Source organism: Parambassis ranga, chromosome 17 (assembly GCF_900634625.1).
Source record: "Parambassis ranga chromosome 17, fParRan2.1, whole genome shotgun sequence".
Taxonomy (NCBI): Eukaryota; Metazoa; Chordata; class Actinopteri; family Ambassidae; genus Parambassis; species Parambassis ranga.
The window spans coordinates 5,720,712-5,746,636 of NC_041037.1; the positions used below are offsets into that span (position 1 = coordinate 5,720,712).

The 25,925-nt window shown below is 39.2% G+C and overlaps 1 protein-coding gene across 3 annotated transcripts in view; it reads left to right on the forward strand.

Annotated features, from left to right (window-relative positions):
- st18 (ST18 C2H2C-type zinc finger transcription factor) overlaps positions 1-25,925 on the forward strand; it is a 37,043-nt gene that overhangs the window by 6,328 nt on the left and 4,790 nt on the right. For 2 of the 3 annotated variants that reach the window (XM_028426675.1, XM_028426676.1), the window contains exons 3-13: positions 12,628-12,743; positions 14,865-14,916; positions 15,725-15,755; positions 15,904-16,091; positions 19,506-20,213; positions 20,876-21,010; positions 21,888-21,978; positions 22,074-22,166; positions 22,698-22,906; positions 23,088-23,287; positions 25,085-25,330. In XM_028426675.1, coding sequence (XP_028282476.1) covers positions 12,628-12,743; positions 14,865-14,916; positions 15,725-15,755; positions 15,904-16,091; positions 19,506-20,213; positions 20,876-21,010; positions 21,888-21,978; positions 22,074-22,166; positions 22,698-22,906; positions 23,088-23,287; positions 25,085-25,330 — 2,069 coding nt within the window. Of the gene's footprint in view, positions 1-2,699; positions 2,772-12,627; positions 12,744-14,864; positions 14,917-15,724; positions 15,756-15,903; positions 16,092-19,505; positions 20,214-20,875; positions 21,011-21,887; positions 21,979-22,073; positions 22,167-22,697; positions 22,907-23,087; positions 23,288-25,084; positions 25,331-25,925 lie in introns of those variants that run through there. The other variant, XM_028426677.1, reaches the window with a different exon arrangement.

The following is a 25,925-nucleotide window of genomic DNA, read 5'->3' on the forward strand; positions in this document are numbered from 1 at the left end:
ACACGCAGTGTAGATAATGATCCCCATGAAAAATGTACTGTATTTTCAAAAGAATATTCCCTGTCTGTTGACATTAACATAAAGATAGTTCTACATCCTGGAGCCATATCAACAACATGTACTTATGTTTGGTTCCTCGTATTTGCATATGCAAATATCATTTTTTAAATTTTAATTCAGTCCTTTTATGTGACTTTGTGTGATGAACAAGCGGCATCAAGTGGTTGCACAATGAGGGTTCAGAACCACCAAGAAGAAGCGTTTGTGTCGTTTTAGACCAAGCTTAAAGCATTATGGCTGAAATTAACCACAGTTTAATATAGATTTTTACACGTCCATCACATTCAATGGCACAGTGAATATGCATTGTTGCCTGGCTGTACGGGCTGCCATGCGAAATTAGTCGTGTTGCTTTGTTAAAATTAGGGGGCGGGGTGTTGAGTGAGGGGGTTTGTTGAAGTTATACTGCTGACATTTTGATCCTGCAGTGCATTAGAAGAATTCAGTTAAACATATTTGTGTAGGTTTCACAGGAGGAAGGTATAGTGCTCAAAACAACGGGGTGCTGTGACACTTCACTTTGCTTACATAATTTGCAGCAGAATGCAAAAAGCTTTTAGACACAGATGTGACCCATTGTAATACCTTTCTAAATGCAATCAAACACTTTCTACAAATATGAGCAGGACTTTTTAAATGTGAACCCTTGTTTGACATGTAATTTTGTCCAACCCACTCCTCTTTCATTTCTCCATCAGCTCTCTCCAGTTATGCCTACATTTTCAGTTGATGAAATAGCTTGACAAAACACTAGTTTATGTTGTGTGTCGGCTCTGAATGAGCCCTCTTTTTTGAGGTTTGAACAGATGTTAGCGCCAGAAGAAAATGTCTCATTTTGTACTAGTGTTTGTTGTGTGGTCTTCAATATGTTGCTATCTCTTACAATTTGTCAAGATTGCTTAACATGAGTTGATTTTTTTTTAGCCTGACACAATACTGATGTCTAGCCTAGGACATGAAATAATCATCCCTAGGACAAGCTTGTTGTTCTCCCTCAGAGCGACATACTGTAGTCTGCATCAGCAAACAAAGAACATGTTATTTGATAAGATGCTTAGATAGATGATTCTTTACTTTTATATGTTTGTGCGATTATCAAGCACAAATAGTAAAAAAAGAGGGTAAAACAGAGCATGTCTGCTCTCTTTGTATGTCTCTTTCACAGTGTACCATGAATTGGCTCTTGAAGACAGTTAGAAATTAGACTTTCAAATGAGGCATTAAACAAGGTGATGATCAACTGCCAAACCTTAAGTAATGATATTCTCCATCCTCAAGTCCCCAGCCTTGCATAACCAAATGCACAAATCACAGAAAAAAAGAACTGAAAATTCATTATTATTACATATTGTGTTCACACGTAAGTCCCCGGGGACCAGGGGGGACATCACCGACAGATAAGCGTGTTTGGGTGGCCCCTACCATCAGCTGGGGATGGGCTGCGCTTGGATCTTGAGGGGGGCCCCCTCATGGGTATCACTTATTTTAAATCCTGAGCCACACTAACCCACCCATCCAACCACCCTCCTCCCCTTTTGCCCCCCTCGCCCCAGGCTCCACCCAGAAGTGTGGTTGCCTTTGTCATTGTAATCTGGCCCTGTTTGCTAAACGCTTCCACTGTTTACTCTCTGCTATGGGGGCTTGTATGAACAGGAGTCAGCAGGACGCAGGGTGACATCACTTTGGCGGGGTGGGGTGTGGTGGTGGGGGATTGAAAAGCTGCATTTGTGATTTCTCGGGGCCCCTTTCTTCTTTTATTCTTCCCTGTCTCTATCCAGGCCTGTCTAACGCATGAGCTAACTCAGAAGGCTAACATGGCCTACAGGGAGGAATTACACCTAATTACTTGAATAACTGCAAGGCTGCAGCTTTCCATAGTCACCAAAAATCATTTCCAGGTCTCTGCTTTTCACTGATAGACAGACATTTTGTGACAGAAAACCTCAGACAAATCGTTTACATTCAGATGATCCAGGAGAAATGAAAACAGACTGACAGGTACAAACAGTAAAAAGCAGGGAAATCAAATTAACAGACAAGGATTTCATATCATCTATTTTTGTTGTTGCCGTAGCGATAAAGTCGCAGACATTGAAACTGGTCTGTTGAGCCATTGTTATCATCCCTGGCCATCTGCTGCTGAGGAGTGACATTCCCTCTCATTTGCATGATGAGTGATGTATGAGGAGCTTGGGAGGGCATATGCCCTGGTCTTACGACAAAGCGAGTGAAAGTTTTTTTTTAAACACACAGAATCAGGATCGATGTATAAATAAGGCTGGATGAGGGAGTTTAAAAAAGGAATAAATCACCTGCGAGTCTATATGTGTGTACATGTGTGCGCTTGTCTGCGTGTAGGTTTCATCCTCAGTAAGCGCACACAAATCTGTGGTGCCTGTGTGAGAGTACGCGTGCATGAGTAGAGGCTAGTGCACGCATCTGCCTTCTTGTGTGCCTGTTTGTGTGTTTTGCGGATGTGGGAGTAGAGCGAGGAGGGGGGTTGGTGGCTGTTGATGTGCAAATGTGCATCATGTTGAAGGGCTGTGAATGGGGAGGTGTGACGTAAAAAGGGACCCGAACGCAGGTGCTTATCTCGAGGCTGTCAAAGGCACAGTATGTCATATTCCTGGGGACTACCTTTCAAAGCCACAGCACCAGCTCAGCTATCAAGAGACTGGGAGAAAATCAAACTTTTTGGATCACAGCACTAGGTTGGTGTCAAAGTTCTTTTTATTTAATATACTGTCAGTTTGGTCAGCGTTTATCATCACTGATACGCTGTATCGCATATGTGAATGACAAGCTTTTGGCTCATGCTGTTAGATGCTGTCTTATGAAATCCAAAACAGGAGCTGAAGTGTTAGAAACTTATTCAGATTTACTCTCAGATTTTACTCAGCTGCTAAACTTGTGTTTTGTGGATTATATATGATTATGTGGAAAAGAATTATGCCGGCAGTTGCTTTGAGCCGTGTCAGGGTTTATTTAGAAAATGATAAACATTGTTTGCCTGCTACAAATCAGCGTTCTTAAAATCTTTGCTGGAAAGCGAGCGCAGCTTCTGTCCAGGTTTCAGACAGTTTGAGAGGAGATTAAATGGCTCAAACTGCTTTTTCAGAAGCATGACCTATTTTTGATCATCCAGATAGCATGAGATACTGTCTACCTAGATTAAATTCGCAGCATTTGTGTAGAGTATAAGCTTGTCTTAGAAGAACACATGTTTGTATTGTGTGTAGAGACAAAGCATTGTCAGGTTGCCTGTGGCTTTGACAGTGACAGCTGTACATACAAGACCACTGAGCCTAATGCACTTAAACATTGACTCTGTGTTCCAATAACATGTTTGAGGAGTCAGTCGAGTATTTTATTGCACCCTGCTCTGGCTTTCTGTAATTTGTATTGTTAGTTTGAAAAAATATATGCTAATACGAGTGGTAGTCTGGCAGGGAAAAAAATAACCCACAAATCAACTTTTTTTTCTGGTGTAGTCTGAGGGCAAGCCTTAGTTTAGTATGAATTCAGCAGGGCTAAAGCATTACATTCTGTATGTTCTGAATTCCTGTAATTATTTGCATTGTAACTGTGGTAAAGTTGGAAAACTATATGCAAATGCCGAATGTGGAGTGTTAGTAACAGTGTCTACAAGTGAACTTTGAACAAATTGTAAGGGGTCACAACACTCCACTGTCTCCAGAGCAACTATTGATTTAAGAGGATGGATGCTGGTTAGGAAAGTTCATCATTTACTACTAACTTGCGGCACACAAATGGCTCAGAATCTACTTGTATGACCCATCTTTAAGTTGATCCTTTCTAAAATAATGAGAACAGACTTAAGTTTATTGTCCTCCTTCTAAAAATATTCTTCTAAATAACATAAAATAAACATTAGAATCTAGATAATAGTATTTATGACTATGTACGTAAACAAACAGCATCTGTCATATCTCCACGTCATTGTTGTGTCACAAAGCATTTAAATGTTTTAAAAATTTCCATTCGTTTTACTCAACGGTGAAATACGTCGAAATGCCAGTTGTCATTCTGCCTGTTAGCCTCCATTTAATCATAAACTCCATCAGCTTATTTCAGCTAGCTCACATCTCTGAATAAACATGAAAAGAGCCACAAAAGACATTAGATAATGCAGCATTGTGTAACAGCGTCACATCTCAATAATCCTTTGAAAAAGTTTGGCAAGTTACACGCAGATTAGAACATTAACAGAGCGTCAGACGTTGGCGAGGTTATAAAGTTGTACCTCCACACTTTGTTTTAATTATAAAAGCAGCACAGGCTACAGCAGGGCCGTGTGGTGAAGCAGTGATAAGTAAGAGGCATTATTCCTCTCTGCTCCACGCCCTCCTCTTCAAAGCACAGGGATGTTAGTTGCTACACAACACATAAATGTAACCTCTGTTTGCCTCCAGGAACTGTCCAAGGTACCTGCTGCCCAACAAAACTGGATACACAAACTCATTCGCACAGTTGCAGTACACAGAAATATCTGAAAAATAAATTGTGATTTTCATATTTTGGCAAAAAAAAACCTAAAATGAAAGTAATTCAAGCTTTGAGATCTTTTCCAAATTTTCTAAGCTCGTCTTGATTTCAGTCACTTGCCGTCGGCGTGCTTACATTGTAAACGAGAAAATCGCACACAAAAAAACGCAGCATACACGTCAATTTAATGCACATTGTGTTACCTGTTTCCCCCTGCACAACTCAAACTTCAGTTAGTTAATCCAGAAAATGAATTATGTGGATTTAATTCAACAAGGTCTCAGAAATGATCCATCTGCTGTTGAGCAGCTGGTGAAAGGATAAATGTAATTAATTACTTAACTTTTGAACAGTATTCCAGAAAAACAGTGTTTGTGTGTCCTGCTTGGGGAGGAAAAAAAAGTAAACCAACAGTGTGAACACTACCTTTCCTCACATAAGTAGTGTTTATATCTATAATAGTATTTCCATGCAGTCTATAGTGCTGTTTTAAAATTGGTCGAGTATAGATATATAACCCATAGAGTGTCAAAAAATTGAAATATTATTAGAGAAAGTGCAAATGTCAAAAAAAAGTATAATTAAGCATGTAAAATTCTATGTAGCGCTATTCTTAATGTATGAATTAAATAAACTTATAAACAGTATGTTATATTTTGCTGATTGGTCCTTCAAAAGTTGACTGATCCTAACCACCTATACCAAACTAGTCATTTAATTATAATTGTAATATTCTTTAAATTTGAACAGAATGTTAAAATTGTGTGTGATGTCATAAATATATTTTCTAGCCTGCTAGTAGCACAGAATAAAATGATCTAAAAATGTCAACAATGTAGAATCAGGTGGGATTTTCCTAAAAAGATTATAAAGCACGACAGAAAAAGCAGTTTACTGAATACTTACATTTGCTTGACAGGGCAAGACTATGAAATGTTCCCAATTAATATTACATGGGATTTTTTTTCCGCCTTTCTTTTTTTCTAAATATATTTCAGAATTTACCTTGATTGTAATGTACCTCATTGGCTGTGGTTTTGTTTGTTGGCCTAACTATAAAGGATCTGCTTATACCCTTGTGGGTTGGGAAGAATTAGGATTTATGAATTTATTTCCTCTGTTGTATTGTTTAAACAGCTTTGGTTTAGTTTTGATCCCTTCCTCTTGCCTTTGAGGCTGTTCCACGGTGTCAGCTGTTGACTGATAGTAAGAGAACTGCCTCACAGTGTGAATGAAAGAAAACTAGCGGTTGGTAAACACTGATAAGGGATAAATAGAAAGCGGTCAGGCAGAGATAGTTCTGTGGGAGCCCAGATTGTGTGCGGTCTGTTAAAATGAGATTCTGAGCCTGTCCTTTTTATTCTTCCTCCCCTCCCCTCCCCTCCCCTGTGCGGCGTTTGTCTGGAAAATCTCCAGTGACCCGGCTCGGCAGTCCCAGGCTGCAGTATTCTCTTTTTGTATTTGTTTTGTTTTCTAACAAGGGTCAAGTTGGCCAATAGACATGTCCCTGATGCTTATAGACAGCTGTCATGACTTCAAGTACTTACAATAGTTACATTTTACATGCATTCATGGTTCTGCACCAACACGCAGAGCAGCAAGAGATTTATAAACAAATAAACAAAATGAAATAAAATATATCTTCATACAATTTTTGGACATACAGGTTTTTGTTACCTGTAGTCATATAATTAATTTACTGAAATTTCATTACAACGTGCTCCTGTCTTTTCTAATATATAGATATATGCTTAAAGTATTATCATCAACTCTAATTATAGTCATCTAATTACATGTTTACTCTCTCTTTACTGCACATTAAGAAGGATTGAAATCTTATTTTTCAATTAAATGACTTTAGTTTTTTTTTATTTGGGAGCAACCGGTTTATTTCTAGTTGTTTTCTTCTTTTTTTGGGGGGGTGCATCTATCTTTTATTAAAAAGACCTTCAGAGGTCTTACCTTGAGGATCACCATGTGGTGTATTTACACAGAAAATAATTCAGCCCATTGTAGCTCAGCAGCTAATGAGATTGGTTGTTAAGTGAATGACACAAAGGCTACAAAAAAAAAAAAAAAAAAAAGCTTAGCGTTTCGGGTGAATATCACAGTGTCCCTGCACACACACACACATGCACACATACACACACCCCAACCAAACACACTCACTCATCAGCAGCGAGACTCTGGACTACCCTGTACCCCACCTCGATATCCTTCTGCTCCGTCTCCTCCCTGATGTCCCTGTGAGATGCAAAACAAAGGCTAAAAGGGGGCATGGTAAGTCGAGCTTGCGATTCTGCCCTGTCGGACATGTTAACACGAGTGCATTTAGATGTAGGAGACAAGTGATTCTGTTTGTCTGTGTAAGGATGTGCTGTGCTGTGTAAGCCTCCGGCTCAGATAAGTAGATACATAGCTGGGTCAATCACAGTGATGCTGTTTTATGTGACTCAGAAGATCACCATTCTTAACTTCAGAAACTTTTCTCCTTCTGTCTCTCTGTGAGACACTTTTGTGCCTCGTGCTTGAACTTTATGTTAGTTTGTATCGGAGCTGTGACTTTTGTGCCTTTTGTTCACAAAAATATTTTGGTTTTAGTTTTGTGTGCATGTTAAAGGTATTTTAGTGCTGATGCTTGAGGAAAGCTCTGCTCAGTGTTTATCTGAAAAACACTGAATGTACAAGAGTCAAGCATGACAGCACGAGAGAGGGTCTTGTAAAGCTCAGTCTCTATCGATTGCTGATGTGCTTATATACTCACTCAACAGTGGATAGTGTTTACACACAATTGTTCACATTTTGAAATGTTTTACATTTTCCTCCAACTCTTTATTTTGATCTTCAAAATAGCAGCTGCGTCTGCTGTAGTACAGAATTTAAGTGCATTAGCTTATCATGCTCCTCTGTCAGGATTGAAAGTGGGTTAAAGTCCATTGTGTATATTAAACCTTGGACTTAAGTCAAATTTACATTTTGTTAAAGATTACTCCTTTTATTGATGCATATAATCATATTCATGGACCATCTGCTGATTTGGCAAGCACAGATCAAACTCACAAAACGGCCCTGCTAACCTTTTAAGTACAAAATAGTCTGGCTTAACTCTAGCACAGAAGTATGTGTGTATGTGTGAGTGTGAGAGATTGTATGGATATTGGATAATACTTAATTTAGATCCTCCAGGCTGCTCATGCCATATTTTATTTTATTGTGATCACTGTGGTAGCAGACCAGGACTCATGTTTGAACAACTGAGCAAACAATGTTTGTCTGACAATAAGCAAAGCAAAAAAATCTTGTTGTAAGGAATCTGATTAAACTCCTGACCACAGTGTACAGCTCTGAGTTTATATCCGTCACCATGGTTACGTGGATTTCACAGTGCAGCATTGCACACTTCCACCTGGATGTGAATGACCACACGGGTCTCACCTCTTGACTGTAATAAAACACTGCTGCGGGCTTTTCTAGTTGTTCTGATAACTGATTTAGTTCTGAACTATCTCCCAGTGTGTGTTTCACAGAAATAGGAATTCACCACTGGGCATCCTTACTGCATGAAATACTTATGTTCGACTCATTCCAAACAAAGCTTACGCAGATTGAGAATTCATATGCCAGAGGTAAATCCGAGTTAACACGGATTTATACTGGCATGAGTTAAAGGACTAGAGTTTGTAATCCAGGTGGCCAAGGGATTTTACCATACAGTGGCAAAAATCACTTAAAACTCCCCCAACATCCTGAGCCACAGAGCTCAGTAAGCAGACAGATTGTTCAGAATTGATGACAGCACAACTATACAGAGCTGGACTCTGTGTTTGTGTGTGTGCATGTATGTGTTTCTGCATGTTTGTGTCTGTACACCCATGTTTGTGTGTGCGCATATGTGAACATGTTTGCTTTCCATACATACTCTATTAGTACTAAAGGGGGCTGTTTAGAATAAGACCCTGACAGATTGGCATTATTTCCCTGTTACAGGGTAGAGGAGGTGTATTGGGACTTCTGCCTTCTATCTGTGTGTACATCAGTGGCATGAATAAACCAGCAATTTTTTTCAATAGACACTGACTGATTAGTAGATCAATCAAAGTCAGTATAATGTCAACTAACTGCCTTCAAACACCACAACCAATACATTAAAAATAATGGATGAAAAACAAAGGTGCTGCATATATCTGTGGGTTAGTGTGTGTGTGTGTGTGTGTGTGTGTGTGTGAACGTGCACACCCGTGTGCACATGTGCACATGTGTGAGGAGGACAGAGGAGCAGAGATAGAGTGGAGTTGTTTAATGACAGGAACAGCTGACTCATTTAGAGAGAGCAGTGAAAGGTAATTAACCCTGGGAAAACTACAGCTGCCATGCGAGCTGTTCACTTCAGCGCAATCTGATTAGGAATCACTGCTCGAGTCCCTGACTCCTTTCAGACACTGTGTGTTCGAGGTAAACTTTTCCCTTTGCCCCCGAGAGCCCCAGAGCGCTGGAGACCTGCCTTTTGTGACGGGGGATTAGCTGGAGCGGTTACTACGTTTCTCCAAATTGCAGACCACCTGGTAGCATTCATGCAACCTCCTCCATGAAAGGGGCTCCTTGGGCAGGAACAATGAGCAGGATTACTCTGCTCATTGTTACACGGGGGCTGGAACTTCTTTTTCCCCAAACACCTGTCCCCAAATTAGACATGTTTGAAAAACCATGTTCATCATGACAGAATTCAAAGATTGAAACTAACATGAGAGTGGTTTGGCAGACTGGAGTCTTGCCAAAGGACGAATTGTCTGCCTCTCCATTTATTATGCTATTGATGGACAGTGTGGTAAAAGGAGAAACAAATTTTATTTGTCTCAATATTTTTGGTGTTCTTAATTGGATTGAAATTCAGAAATAAAATAGCATATCATCTAGGTGCCTTTCATACGATAAAGGAACTAAAAGCACCAGAAATTTGGTCAAAAACAAAAATTGGCTCTTTGATGTCAGAAGAAACAATCTGGACTTGGTGCCTCTGTGTGGTCCGGCTCCAGATGAACTCAATTTAGAGGGAAGGCTTTGGGATGACTTTGGAAAGCGATTACAAGATTCATAAATCACCTCGGCAAAGGTGTCACCATCTGACTCTTTTATGGGACTCTTGCTAACTCTGTCCAATAACAAGTTTCCCCTGTAGTTATGCCATCATAACAAATCATTGAAGCGATAGTGGCTAGCCAGGCTCCTAATTGTCTGTTAAGAATTCTGTGAGCTGTGTTCCTTTTATTGAAGCATCTCTGTCTTGGAGAAGTGATAAGATGCCAATACGCTCCTCTATAAAAGTACTCTTTGGCAAAAGGCACAAACACTTTGCTTGGCCGTCAGGGTAGCTGTGAGGCTGTTATATCTGAAATCGCAGTTGACTTCAAGATTTTGACTGTGTCTGCATGAATCCAGAAACCTCTATAACACAGAGGAATGCTCATAAAATGTTGGCGGCAGAATTTTTTAAGATACATTTTTTTTTCTATTTGTGGAGACATATATATGTGCAAACAACACACACGAAATAATGTTTCTGAGATGTTACTCAAAGCATGGAAGGGAGTCAGTGTTTAGATAGATATGGAAAATAAATATGGAAAAAAAGCTCTGATAAACGGAATTTTACTATTAAGGTAACTAATGACACATTGTTAAATTTACAGAATTGAACCCTTCCAACTCTTAGAGTATTATTTTTGCCATCCGAATGTCCAGCTGACATCTCAGCGTATGATGGCTCCTAGGCCACCTCACAAAAGAGACAAAAAAAAGTTGTTTATCTAAATTCTGTCTGAACAGAAGTTGATTTTAATCTCTCACCACTGCTTAATTTACTCACCACAAAGCCATTTGCATGTCAATGAAAAATGGCAAAAGCAATCACTTGTGTTCTGTACACAACCTGCTTCCCATGCAGAGAATAGGTGTGAGAGCACCTCTCTTTCCAAACAGGCTAGCTCACCTTTTAGCATCAGCTAGACAGGCTGTACGTTCTGCATGTCCCAGACCTCCTATAGGGTAAATATGAATCGCAATCACTACACTATATCCTCATAGACATTCATTACAAGGAAATATGAAAGTAAAAGGTGATATCTCCTGCCGTTTGCTCTTTATTATACATAAACAGAAAACACTTAGCATGTAAAATTAATGTGAAAATTATTCCCGGGGTAAACTATAAACACAGAAGTTACCCCGCACATTTACCCTTTTTTTCTCCTTCCCCTAGATCAGAGTGTAATTGCCAGTAATCAGGTCTGTTTGCTGCTGATAAAACCACTCTGAATGCGAGGAACCCTCTTTGTGTGATGACTCAATTATGCCAGAAGTGGCTCATCAAACCTGGCCCATCAGCTGCTTTAATAAATAAGGAGGAAAACTTGCTGCAGGCGCATTATAATTCCATTCATTCCATAATTAAATCCATTCCAGTTTTAACCCTTCACTCAGTGTGCTTCTGGAAGACGAAACAAAAACAAGGAGGGAGGGGAGGGGGCGAGTACACACCAGACAGTGACCTTGCACAGAGCACCCATCCGTTCTCTATAATTCAAAATGATACTGTTGAAGAAAGGTTAAGAGAAAAAGACTCGTGGAAAAAAGGATGTGAATCAGTTAAGACGCAGCTCCTGTTTTTTATGTATGCATTGTTTGCACACACAGACTTGGACAGTAATTATATTAAAAGAGTAATCTAATCATAACAGTTGGTTGGTTGAGTGTGCAGCACTGACATTTTGAAATCTTATTTTGTGTAATCTCATTTGCCTCTATCATCTCGCCTGTTCCCCGCTATCTAAAGGAAATGTAAATAATGTAATTAATTTTATGGTCTCCAGAATCTTACTTTGCTACTCTGGCCCGCTTTATTGGTTTCAAGATGAGGTATCAGCACAGAGTTTTTTTTACTCCATCACAATAATGTCTGTGTTAATTACATGAGAGCGTCCCAAGTGCATGGATAAGCTGGCAACAAGGGGACACAAAGACTCAAGGTCAGTGATGAATATCCACAACAGCTGCACAGTATTAATAAGGCATTATATGAAAATAATAATAATAGCATCACTTACAGCAAAATGTGAGAGTGTGGTTAGAGTAATGTCAGGAGCGTCGGGGTGTTTTATAGACATTTTGCTCTTCACCATCTCAGCTTTGGATCCAGCCTCTCTGATAATGGTGCGAGGCAATGGTTATTCATGATTGCTGGACTGGGAAGGTCTCTCTCCTTTTCTATCCCCAGTCGCAGCCCATTCTCTCCTCTGTGGTGGGAATGCTAGCAGATGGGGTTAGGGGGAAATGGGCTGGGCTCAAGGACAGCTAGCAGCCAGATTAACACATAGAAAATCTCATAGACCCTCAGCATCAGGCTGCCTCCTTTCCCCCCTGAGAAATCTGCCCTAGACACGGGAAAGAGTCCTCTGAGAAGCTTCATTTGTGTTGGACTTTGGGTGTGTGTGTGTGTGTATGGAGTTTGGAAGGGAAGGGGGGGCATAAATATGATTCAGCAGATGACGAACCAGCCCCAATAGTAGTAAGTCTTTTTTCATATGCTAATGAAACTGAGTGAATAACCCCTCTACACATCCCACCCAACCCCTCCTCCTGCTTTTTCCCCCCCAGTTTTGTTTTTCCGGGGAAACGCTCTGTGAGCTATAATTAAGAAGATGTGTTTTTTTTTTTTCAAAGCTAACAGAAATAAATAATTCCATAATAAGATCTGTGAAGTGAAGAGGCTTAATGTACTCATTGTGTTCATCCTTGTTTTCCCTCTTGGATGTTTTGTATTAATTAGAAGCAAGCAATTTGATCTCTGTCAGGCAATCAATTTGCATCGTGTTCCTTATTCCATGTGATATATTAATATGCTCTTTTCACCTTTTTTTTCTGACTGCATGTTCACATGCATGTCACACAAGCATGGAAAGATACGCCAAAGGTGGACGTAGATAATTAATTTCCTTAAATATAAAGAGATTGTTAGCTAAACTTTTTTTTAAACTTCTCGTGTGTCTGCTGTGCTTGTTGTTTTAGATAATGAATTACATGATCACTTCCTGAGAGACAACAAACGTGAAAGCGTCAACCGGGGTGAACAGTGTGGATCTGGCATCTTATCCTACAGAGCGCTCAGAAAACTACAATCCGAGGTAAATAACTCTCATTGCATAAACAGATGGATCCTCCGTTCTGAGAGTGAAAAATAAGTTTGGTTTGTGACAGAGGGGGATACATGATTGTGTAAGAGTGTTTTTTTCTAAGTAGCTTGGTAAGTGCTGGAGTGTCACTGCTCCTCTGACCACAGTGATCACAAACTGAGTTAGTTTTTTACTTATGCAGAGCTGTGGGTGGCTGCAGATATTGTACTCTTTAAAAGGTATTGCTGAATCTGCTTTTTGTGTAAAGTGAATGCTGCCTTTAGATGTGAGGTTGGATGTACACCTGATAAGTTTGTTTTAAAACAAACCTAAAAACTAGCATAGAAAACTACATGACAATATAGTATCATATTTTTTTTACTCAAAACAAAAAACACTTAAAGCATGTTTCACTGATTGACTGATTAAGTTATTACTGTGGTTATTAAGCTAGAATGAGGTCATTATGTATATAATTGTGTATATATTTTCCTTTACTTATTTCTAAGCAGTATGATTTACACATTTAATAGTGTGTGATGTTATATATATATATATATATATATATATATATATATAAATATAAATAGGAGTACATATATATATATATATTCACATAATTGATCACATGTCAAAAACAGTATTATTAATTTATGTATGATGCTTACACATACTAAATGTAGAGAACCGTATATCCACGATTGAATTCTTTATGTCATTAATCTACATCATAATAAAAATAAGCAGTAACTCGTGCAGATTGTTTTGAATCTCAAACAAAAGCTGCCGTTTGACCATCATTGTATCTATTTGTTTGCTTTTGTTAGCAGTCACCACATCACATGTTTGTTATGTTGTTGCCATGCCAGGGCTACCTGGGCTTAGAGCACGGCCTCCTCCTTCTCATTTCTTGTCATGTAAATTAAACTCTTTACTGCAAACGATGCATCAGAAATTTATGCTCGATGCCCTTGAAAAAGACTAAAACTTATATACATGAAGCCTACACCTAAACATAACTGAAACCATTGCATGAAGAACATTGGACTGACTATAAAATTCTTATAGCATTTCCTCATTATTTAATGTGCGGTAGCTATCTGGTATTATTACACATTATTCTTGATTAGCTGGAGAACATTTGAATAAAAAGTTTAACGACAAAATGCAGTTTACATAAGAGGGGCACGTCTAAAATGTCACGTAAAGAAAGAAAAAACTGGCAATATTATGAGTCAGTGGTGATATTTCACTACACTGATAACATCATCTGAACTTTGATTAATGCGCATGTTATAATCTCAGGTTGCATGATGTAAGAACAACATTTTGCCTTCAGAACAACAAATTCACACAAAATGTTGAAGCATGTCTGTGTGGAGAAGTGTTACAAACTAATGAGGTACATTCGTTTTTACAGAATGTAATCTATAGTGTTTGGGAGTTGTTTGTCTCAATAGGCTGTAGTAATCAAAAGTAATGAACCTATTATGAGCAGGACCTCTGAGGGCCCGGCGTGGCATTAAGAGTGTGGCACATAAAAGGTTTATTAAAGGAAATTAAGGTCCATCACTGCCACACCTGCTCCCCTATTATAAATGTATGACAGGTCAGTGCCTTCAATCACAACAGCAAACGAGAGAGAGGAGTCATGTTTCCCATTACCAGGGAAAAGTAACAGCATATCCTATGACTCACAGATTTCACTGGCCTGTGACCACTATACGCCACCATCAGCCTGGAATAATTATGTTTAATAGGTTTTATTTGGGAGCCACAAGCAACAGCCAGCGAGAGTGGATGGATTTTAGCAACTATTTTTGTCTAAACACACACTCTGAGGTGCTTTCTGTACTTTAACGTCATTATTTAGTGTCATTACATTTTAGTCACCTTTGAAACTTTTTTTTTTTCAACGTTATACTTTATGTGTTTGCATAATATGGGTGTTTTAGGAGCTTTTGTCATGTTGTTGTGCAATCAAGGCTTGTTAGCTCTGTGTAAACCAATGTTAACAAAACTCAAATATGATCTCAGATGTAATATTTTGTCTTGAAATGTCTATATACACAATACAAATAACAAATGTATTAAAATATGGATGATCTGTACATTTTAATTATTTCATTACAGATGGATTCTGAAGGTGAGGAGCAAACCTTGAAAACATGTAACAGTAGCACAGGTAAGTGCAGCTTTCCATTTTTTTTTAGTTTGCTTTTAACCACACACGTGCTTACACACACACACACACGCATACACAGGTTCCACTTATCACTATGGGTTAGGGGTATCGGTTCAACAATCCAACTTTACAACTGTCAATTTTATGTATTATCTTACCGTTTTGAAGAGCACTGCACCGGCATTTCATTATTCAGAGGGGAATAACTTCATTAAATTGAAACACTGGTTCAAATTAGTTAAGGAGTGTGTATATATCGTGTGATTGAAAACCTCTAGACTGGATATGTCATTATGCAAGTGTTCAGGGCCTCTGAGGCCTTCCTGTTCGCTTTGGAGCTATTACTACATCTGGGGAAATTCATGAAAAGTGTTATTATTGGTTGTGCTTCATGAGAGTAGGGGTAGAACTTGTGAATGAGATTTATGCAGGCCTCTGGGAAAATTGATTTACCCTTTTAGATCATGTTGTCAACACTGTCAAAGCATAGGCAACTGTTGGTTACCCAGAGAATGAGCAGACCCAATAGAAAGCTTTTCAGATCAATGGAGAGTCCACTTCTACATCCTTATGCTGATTATTCCCCATGGCATTGTAAAAAAAGAAAGAAAAAAATCTGTGGTAAAAGGTTGGATAACCCAGTTAGTCCAGGACGAATCATTCCTAAAACATTATCTGTAAAACAAATATTTACAAGACACTGTAAAATTTCATTAGCCCCAAAGTCGCCTTGAACCTTTGATGAAGAATATGCTGACAGATGTGGCAGTGGAAATGTAAACATGACTTTTTATCTGTTATTTCACAGGGCTTGCTGACGGCATCACTGAGACTCACAGGTAACATTTTATGATGTGTAATACACTACTTTTATAGTATTTTCTTCCCAGTTCTTAGATGTGATTCATGTAAAGAGCCCTAAATTTTAGCCAACTGAAGCCTCGTTGACCCTGCTTTCCTTTTTGTCCGTTCCCCTCTTTTCCCCAGTCCATATGGGTCCATGGCGAGGAAGAGGAGCGCTCAGGAAGGGGTGCAGGGTGCCCCCGTCAACAAGAGAAAGTCCCTGCTGATGAAGCCCCGCCACTACAGCCCCAGCGAGGCATGTGAAGAGGAGAGCGAGGACCTGGCACCGCCACAGGACAAAGAAGAGCTGAGGAACATTGACACTCCAGCAGGTAAACAGATGTCCTGTTGTTTTGTCTGTTTTGATGAACAATTGACGCTGAATTTTAAAATCCCATCTGTTGCATTCATATTTCCCTCCCTCTTCCATCAGCCAGCAGCCGCAGTCATTGTGCAGTGGAAGTGAAAGACTACACTGCTGGGTCCACATTAGTTGTGTCTCACGTCCACAAATTGAAGTTTTGACAGCTGATCTGCCATGATATTTTTGGCGTGGCTTTAGCCTCTTTTGATGAGGCCAGATTTCAGACCCCTCATCTGTCCTTTTTCAATAGCCAGTCCAAACCCATTGAATCTATAGAATGAAAAACTGAATGGAGGCGTGCACCAGTTCACTTTGATTTAAATTAAACTTCCTCCATTCTTTTATAGAGAATTTTATTGAAGTTGCCTATTGTGAAAAACAAATGAGTTGTCACAATTGCTTGGCTGGTGTTCTGTCTGTGTGTGTGTGTGTGTGTTTTTAAACAAAGATTTTTACTTAGCCACAGAAACACTTCATCATTTATTTTCACTTATGCCACTGTCCTTTTCACGAGCAAAAATGTTTGCTTTTTTCCTAATGAATTGAATTTTGTGCATTTTGGCAACAATGCTGCTGGTGTACATGTGCATTCTCGCCCACTATAATCTGCACTGATTTGGTATATTTTTAACGATGTAACTAAGCAACAAACGTAATTGTCCCTTTCAAAAGCTTTTGTTAGGCCCTCTAACACAGTCTAATACATAATTAGGCATAATGTCTACAGCTCATTATAGTACACATGTGTGTAGTTAAATGGACCGGGAGAGTAGCTCACTGAATTGTGTGGATTCGTTGGAAATGGAATTTATTTGTTTCCTGGGTTCATATTACATTACAATTATCTAAGTAATTCACTGTGCATCATCAGTTTTCCCTTTTGTTGTTATGTATTTTAGTTGCTTTTTCTTTTTTAGTTATTGATTGATTGCTGTATATTTTTCTTTATTAGAACCTGATATTCAGTGTGGATGTGCTTTAAAACAAACAAAAAAAATCAAGTCAGGATTTTTTTTAAAAAAAAAGGAAAGAAAAAGAGTCTGAAATGTGTCAAATGAAGACGAATATTGATGAGCATATTCAGAACATATTTTGTCAGATTTGCAAGGCTATTTTCTGTGGAAAAACAAAAAAATTGGAAAAGTGGACTGGAAGCAGGAAGAATTTTTGCAGTGGGAAGCTGGTCATATCTGCATTTTAACAAAAAGGGAGAAAAATAAGCCTCTCGTTTGGTTAAGCCACACTGCGTTCAACTCCAGCCAACTGCAGCCCTGCTGCAGAGTGCTGGTAATGGCTATTCTGGAGTACAAACTGTTCACCTGTTCCAACACACAAACCACCGGAGGGATCCAAGTTTTTTTCCTCAATCTCTTTCCTTTTTTTCACCGCACTTCTCTCTCTCTCTCTCTCTCTCTCTGTGTGTGTGTGTGTGCATGTGTCTGACTGTATGCGGCTGTGTCAGGCCTGGGAGTCCATCTGGATGAAAAACAAAACCCTTGTTGCTTGCCTCATAAATGTAAATACGTGTAACAAGCTTTAATTTTTCATTCAGCAGTGTTTGTCTTTACACACCTCTTTTAAAAAATATTTTTCACAGCAGGGAATAGACAGTAACACATTGTAATGTGGGCAAAATGCTTATGAGACCAGAACAGTCACGTCAAACTCCACTGCACTTCACACAGCACAATATCATATAAAGTACTTAGTTTATTTTATTAGTGGCACATAATTTCTGTCATATTTTAAAGCTCTTTTGTGAGGATTAAGTTTTTTTTGTGTTGCCCTCATTAATAAGTCGTAGCTGTCTGATAATGCCTGTTTGGTGCCCTGTGCTGTGTGATCTGATTCTCACAATCCATCTCTATCTATCTATTGAATCCTACTCTTTGGTGGTTCGGTCTGTAATGTCTGGCTACTTAAGAGGATAGAGACTGCTGAAGTAAAAACCCCTCACAGCCCAAAGAGCCTTAATAGAGCATAAGTTTGAATGGTTTTGGTGGATCAAGAGAGATTTTGTTGAATCAATCCAGATGATAGCTTTCCATTGTTAATCACTGACCATGACTTAATATGATCAGTGGTGTTAATAAAGTGTTGTTTCAGATGCATTTTGAGGGATAACCCTAACCCTCTTTGTCTGTTTCCACTGATCAGACTTTCAGTGCAGATAAGGCTTCACACAGTCTTGTGGCTGTCTGTACATATGACTGGGATTTCTGGAATTATGCTAAAAGATGGAGGGGGCCAAAGTTCAAAACAAATTAAATTATTGAGTGCACTCAGCAAAATAAGCTGGAAAAGAGAGATTACATGAAAATGGATGTAAAAACTGAAGAATAAATGCCTATATATTATGTTAATCTGTGGTAATGCTGAAACATATAGGCTATCACGCACACAGCAAGATTTAAAAATGCAGCAACTCATTTTTTATATCTGTATTCTCTTTAGAAAAACTCTTTCAGTTATCTTTTTAATGGTCTGTAAGGGGCCTAAAGTATTTTTACACATACATAATACATGTAGTTGACCAGACTGCTGTATGGATATAGTTACAAATGCCACATAAGAAAAAAGGAAACGCAGGTGTTGTGTGGCTCCACATCATTTATAAGTCAGTTCTAACAGTTGTCTCATTGTAGGTAGTGTAGATTCATTTGTATCTGTTGGCTGCTGTGATTTGTGTAAATATTGTTATTCCTAGTTTTTTTTTTTTTTACTTTTTGAGGTGTTTACTGCACACATAAACACACACAGCACACATCTTACAGAGATGTTCCTTTCTTTTGTCTCCATGTTTGTGATTTTTGACAATCTGTGATTTCAGGAATCATGTTCACTTTTCCTGCTCTCATCCCTAGAAACAACAATTATTTGTTTTTATAATCTTGTTTTTTTTTTCAAATGACCACATGTTGATGCTTTTCTTTTCTTTGCACTTAAAAATACATAATTAAAAACCGATGTTTTCTGTCCACTGAACTGTAAATCCTCTCATAATCCTGTCTTAAATCTGTATTGGGTTGTTGCTCCAATTGAAGACAATGATGAAGTGAAAAATTTTCTAGGTTTCCTCATGTTGAACTAGCTAAAAGAAGGGTTATATATGTTATGAAAAATATGCTTGAGGAATTGCTTGGAAATCTTGCAACCTTATGATTATCATTTTCATGGTGGCATGTATTTGTATAAATCCTCTAGATGGTTATAAAAACATGTTTTTCTTAAGATATTATTCATAGGAAAGTAACAGAAAATCTAAAACCTTAAAAGGATTTGCAGATTACCAAGGACATTCAATTCTTATCCTGCATCTGACTGAAGGGTCACAAAAGTGCTGAGACTTGAACAATAATCAGTGTTGTCTTGTTGTTTTTAGATGGAAACTTAAATGCAGTCAATGGAGTGGCTAACAAAAATGGCTGTCATGATGGGGTGGCAAACTCCAGCAATTCGCTCAGGTGGTCCGACGTTACACCTAGTGGCTCTCCACAATGTGAGCCAGACACATGTGAGCCCCTTATGGATGAGGAGGAAGAGGAGCCTCTTAATAACGGAGAGGAAGACCAAAGTCAAGACAGGATGAGCGGCACGTCATCGCCACACAGTGCATACGGAGACATGAGGGAAGCTGAGTGGGAGCCTCTGTCGCTGTCTGCCAAGGCGAACAGCTCAAACTGCAGTCCTTCCAGAGCCTCTGAAGATCTTTCAGGCAGGAACGGCCACGTGAAAGAAGAGCTTGAGTTAGGTAGTCCAATGGCTAGAGCAAGTATTTTTCATTCTGAAGCTTTAAGATACAGGCTGCTCCCCAAAGAGGAGGACAGCGAGGGGGAGGCAGAGGTGGAGCGGCCACCTCGGCTAGACGGCTGGGCTCTGGGCCTCCACGAAAGAAGCCTCGAGATGAGCCGAGGGAGAGTGAACCTCAGCCTGTTGGAGCAGGCCATAGCTCTGCAGACAGAGCAAAGACAGGCCCTACACCATGCCTACAGAGAGATGGACCGGTTCCTACTGGAACAGATGACAAATGAGAGAAGGCACCACAGGATGATGGAGATGGACAGTAGACTCAGCTATCATGGTGGGAAAGGTATTAATGAAACATACAGAATGGATCTGATTGAAAGAAAAACAGTAGCTTGTACCTACATCTAGTGTAAATCAGACAGACCACTTGTGATTCGGATGATTGGGCGCTCAAAAAACATTAAAAGGAATAAAAGAAGCAGGGAGGATCAGAGGGAGGAAATCCTCTTAAGGACTAAAAACATTTTGGCAACAAGTGAAGTAATAAATAAGCAGACTAAAATAAAGAAGAACAAAAATTTCAGATGGAATTGCTACTACTCAGAATATTGGATTTTGATAGGAATCAACTGGATATTTAACCATGACCATAAGTCTTAAATCCTCCTAAAGTACCTCTCATGTTTCCCTCTGATTCTTCAAATGACTGCAGCTAAATGTGTAATCCTAGATGTAATCTTTCGATGGATGGGCATTAAGAAGTGAATGCTCTGTGTTAAACTGCAGCCTTAACTAAAATGACAGATTAATAGATGTGGTTTTTTGAAAGAAAAAAAAAGTGCCTGGCTTTGCATGATATTTCAATCTGTTGACCTATGTATTATGTATATTCAGGGTAGTAGAGAATAATTATAGGTGTATTCCTCTTGCTTGTTTATTTAAAGAATCTTATAGTTGTGGTGCTGTGTGTGTTTATGGTGAAATGTTCATTTACTGTGTCTGCAGACTCTCCACGGACAGATAAAAAGGACATAAAGTGTCCGACCCCAGGCTGTGATGGGACTGGTCATGTGACTGGCCTGTACCCACATCACAGGAGTTTGTCTGGGTGCCCTCATAAAGTCCGAGTTCCACCAGAGAGTAAGTCACATAAGTAGTCCAGTGTACACACACACACACACACACACACACACACATATACTCAGTTATAAGTGAATTACACACACACAAACACACAACAAAAAAATACAATTTACAATCAGCCACAGTAATTGAAATCCTCTTAGCACAAGAAAGACCTGCTTATACATTTAGTTCAATTCAAAAGATGTGCATGAAACTTTTCAACTAAACTTAAAGGATTTTCTGTCCTCTTTTTCTCGTAATGTGTTGTAATGTGTGAATATTGAATTCTTTTTTTTTTTTGCCTCCACATTGGCGATTGTTAAGTCATTTCAATATAACTCAACAAACATTGAACATTAAACAGTAATGTTACAAAAGGAACAGAAAAAGTAATTAACTTTTTCTAAAAAGCACATGCTCTTAGTCTGGAGGCAGTATTTGCAAATCAAAGGGCTAGCTAACGCAGTATTCAAAAATAAATAGACAACTCCAACAAACTAATTGGAGGATATGTACAGAAAGGAAGTTTCTAAGGATACGAGCGGACCTTTAACGACGCGCTTGTTTTGAAGAATATAATCAGCTGTCTCCTGTCTTTGCACTAAGCTATTTACATTTCAACCACATTACAGCATTCCTCACAATGAGAAAGCCGCCTGCTTTTTTTTCCTCCTCTCTGTGTCTCAGTAGGATCTTTGCTCTATATGCTCTAATGTACCAGCTATATGAATCATCTTTTAATGCATGGAAACGATTTATTTCTAAGATGTTCAGTTCATATGTGTGTTTACCATCTAATTCCTTAAGCTTGATTACGTCTCACGTATTGAATGATTGTTCTTCGCTTATCCGAGCTTAATGCCATCTTGTCTGTTCTCTGTCGCCCCATCAGTCCTGGCCATGCATGAAAACGTCCTCAAGTGCCCTACACCCGGGTGCACAGGGAGAGGCCATGTCAACAGCAACCGTAGCACCCACCGGAGGTACACTGGCAGGAGAAAGCCATTAGAAAATCTGCACCACGTTCATAGCTGAGTTACAATATTAGGCTAATGTGTTTGATTTCCTCCCCATGTAGTCTCTCTGGCTGCCCCATTGCTGCTGCAGTGAAAGTCTCCAAACCTCAGGACGAGAGCCTGAAATGCAGACAAACACCTGACCGTTCACCGAGGTATAATGCCGGATAACATTTTCAGAGCTCTCAACGTGGTCACATGCTGGAAAATAATTACAGCGCTGCTCTGTAGTGGCCTGAAGTTCTACAAGCATAACTGAGGTTATGCAAAAAAGTGATAAACGCTATTATTGTTGAGGAGAGTGTGGGGTATTTTTACTCACTGATCCCAGCAGAACACACAGTCTATTTTGAGCTTTCCAAGCAGACATAAGCAACCATTGCTGGTCCTGTGAGTTCCTCTCTATTAGAGATGATAAAAGAGCAGAACTCTTTGTTCCCTGTGGATATATCATGGGCAGGATGCCCACTCCTACTATATTAATTAGTCTGGCAACCTGGCTGTGGATCTACAACACACATCAGATCCCAGACTGTATGTGTACAAAAGCACTGGCATCCCTCAGTGATTAAAAACAATGTCTGCACTTTCGCTGCTTTATATTAACTTTTGCTGGACCTTCCTCACATGTTTTCTGTCAATTATTTTACATAGTAAAGCAATTTCATCTATTTCCCTCCTTGCAGAGCCCTTGGCTTAATAAAGAAGTTTGAGATGAACCAGCTAAACTACAAGCTCTCTCATCCAGTAGCAGCATTCCAAACTAGCCTCACAAAAGACATGGACAAGTACAGCAGAATTCGCTTTGATTACGCCAGCTTTGATGCACAAGTCTTCGGCAAACAGTCTCTGATGGGGGCCAACCAGGACCAGGAAATGCCCCATTTCCCTGACTGTAAGTTTCCCACATTTTCAAAATTTAAGTGTAACGTACATTGAATAAACATCCAGTGTCAGTTGATGTTGCGAAAACCAACAGACCTCAGCATGCAACTTGTTTTCTGTGTACTTTTAAGTTTTTGTTGAACACCTGGTGCCTCCACAACTAAAGGATCTGCTAATTATTTGTCTTTTAGCACCTCAGCAGTATCCTGGCTTCCTCTGTGCTCCAGGTGGCCGTCTGCCCACCTCTGGTCAGCACAGCCCTCCGAGTCAATTCAAAAAAGAAGACGGTCTCCAAGCTGCAGCAGCAACAGCCGCCATCCTTAACCTCTCCACGCGCTACCGGAAGAACATGGAGGCTGTTGCTGGCCGGCCCTTGGCAACCTCCACAAAGGTAATCAAATTAGACCACTTGGAAATGTATTTAATGTGGTCATTTTAAAGGAACTCTGATTTGTGTATAAAAAGAGAAGACATCAAAAGACAGAATTTGGCAAAGACAGCCCGGCATTCTGGTGGCAGAAAAACAAGGAGGTTTCCACTCTATAAAGCTTTAATGTACACAAATGAAAATTTGTGTAATCACATCAAAAGAAGAAAGACAATCAGCCTTCTTCCCCTATTACTACTGCTCTTTTTTTTTAATAAAACATGTGGTATAGTATTTTGTTTCGACATCAGCTGGCATGTAAAACCTTGAACTGTTGTCTGAAAACGCATCTTGCCCGCTGCAGATGGCAGAGGATATTTTGCTTAGTTATATGATCCAGCAGAGGCTGTGTGTCTACACCCGTTTCGTCTTTAAAAGCAGTCTGATGGATTAAGCCAATCAGCTAAAGGAGTTAACATCACAAAAGTTTAATTCCAAACTCTTCTTGGAAACGTGCGCAGATCCAAAATCTCTTCTGCTGTCTTTTATCTGCGGCAAAGCATTGTATTCAACTCTGTTTCCCAGCTCACTTTATGATTAATATTGATCGCATTCTGTGGGTTACATACATGCACACTGTACTGTAGATGATTCAAGGTTTCCACACCTACACAGCACAGATCCTTGTCTCCCAGCTTGTTGAGCTGAGAATGTGGCCCTGTACCAGGTACCAGCCCACTGAATGAATAAAACAGTGTTAGCAAGTTAATCATCTGTTCTCGTTTACAGCTTAGTTGTTCTTGGAGGGACGTACAAATTAAAGAACAGCTTTCAAGTCTGAAAAAAGAGGGCCATATTTAGAGTGTTATGTCGTCAGATGCTTCAACTTATATGCATATGAACAGTATATTACCTTTTGGAAACAGTTGCAAAAAAGCATACGAATAGGAAATTTTACTTATTTAACAACCAGTGGCTTTATTACATTATTTATTGTAGACAAAAAAAACTAAAGATTTTATGTTGCAGCTGACATTATATCTAAATAAATCACGTTTGTTTCAGATTGATGTTTTTTGGATTAGGCACACACATCAAATAACTGGACAGCCACATCCAGAGGTCATGAAAATGATCCTTTAATTAACTTGAAAGGCTCCCCTTTGTTACAAAAAAATAATAATGATGTATAGGGTCTAATGAAACATATGCACTGAATAATTGGTTTCATTTATGGGAAAGGATTTCAGCATTTAATGAGGTCCAACTTTTTAATACCATAAAACAGCCATAAGTCATTATGCTATTGCTTTTCAGCACAAAAAAAAAAAAATAACCGACCAACACATCTGTCAGCAGGGAAACTTATGCCACATTAAGCTTTTTAATTTTTGCCGTAATAATGATGACCTAAAACCAGCAACCCCCAGTCCTACCCCACCCCAGCTGCCATCTTGGTTGTGTGTCCTAGAAAACAGATGACACAGCTGTCACTGAAAAACTACACACCAGTGATTATTTTTTGTGTGTGTATGTGTGTTCAGCAGAATTAACGCTGGCTTAGTTTGGTACTTTGTCTGGTGCGAGATAACCACTGTATGTATTATTTAAATACATTGTTTGTTTGCTGTGCGTGTTTTCAGAGGAATGTTGTTGTGTTTAAAGTGTCATCTTGCTGTCTTGTTTACATTCCTATGAGTGTAATTAGAAAATGCCTTGTATTTGATCTCTTGTTTTCACTGAAATGAATTCACATTTTTCTTCCGTCTACAACATGTTACGTGTGTAACATTTGTTTTTGGGTTGGTGGGGGGTCTTTAGGACATGCTTATTGAAGTGGATGAAAATGGCACCTTGGACCTGAGTATGAAGAAGAGCAAGGAAAATGTTAAAGCCCCGACCAAGACACCTACGGACGACCCAATGTCTCCGCCAGAGTCCACCGCAGCCAAAGGCGGGAGTGTGCTCATCAGCCCCGCCTTCTACCAGCCGCTGTTGGAGAGGGACAGCTGGGAGAGCCCCATCCCCATCAACTTCAGCACAACCCACGTTTTACAAGACAAAGAGGTAAAAAAAAAAAAAAAAAAAAATAAGGATTTGCATTAAGCACTTGAGAAAAGTGGGTGGTGTAGGATGAGAATGTTAGGGTCAAACAATGCACATTTTGCATGCTGCATGCAAAACTGCACACACACTTCATAAATAAACAAATGAAGAAAAGAGGTTAATAATGTTCCGGGTCATAAAGCTGTAGGCTGGAGTTTAGAGATATTGACTTCAGGTCAAAGCACTCAACGAGATTTATTTATTAGAATGTATATTGTATGAAACTTTCCTCTTAAGTCAAAAAGCTGAACTATTAACAGGTCACCAAAAAAACTTGAATCTGCCTAAACGAAGACCCTAAAAATATGCTTGTAAGATCTTTTCTGATAACATGATCAAAAACCACACAAGCAGCTCCAGTCAGATCAGTTAATCTATACAAAGTATTCAATACATTTACGCGTGAGCTAATCTGTTCTTCTTGTATCATTCTTGCCCAGGGCTCGCTCTGAATGAATCTGGGCTCTTTTATTTCACAGGTGGTATTCATTTGTAGCAGACATCAAAAGTTATCACATTTGGCCTGCTTTTATATCACACACACAACATCTGGTGA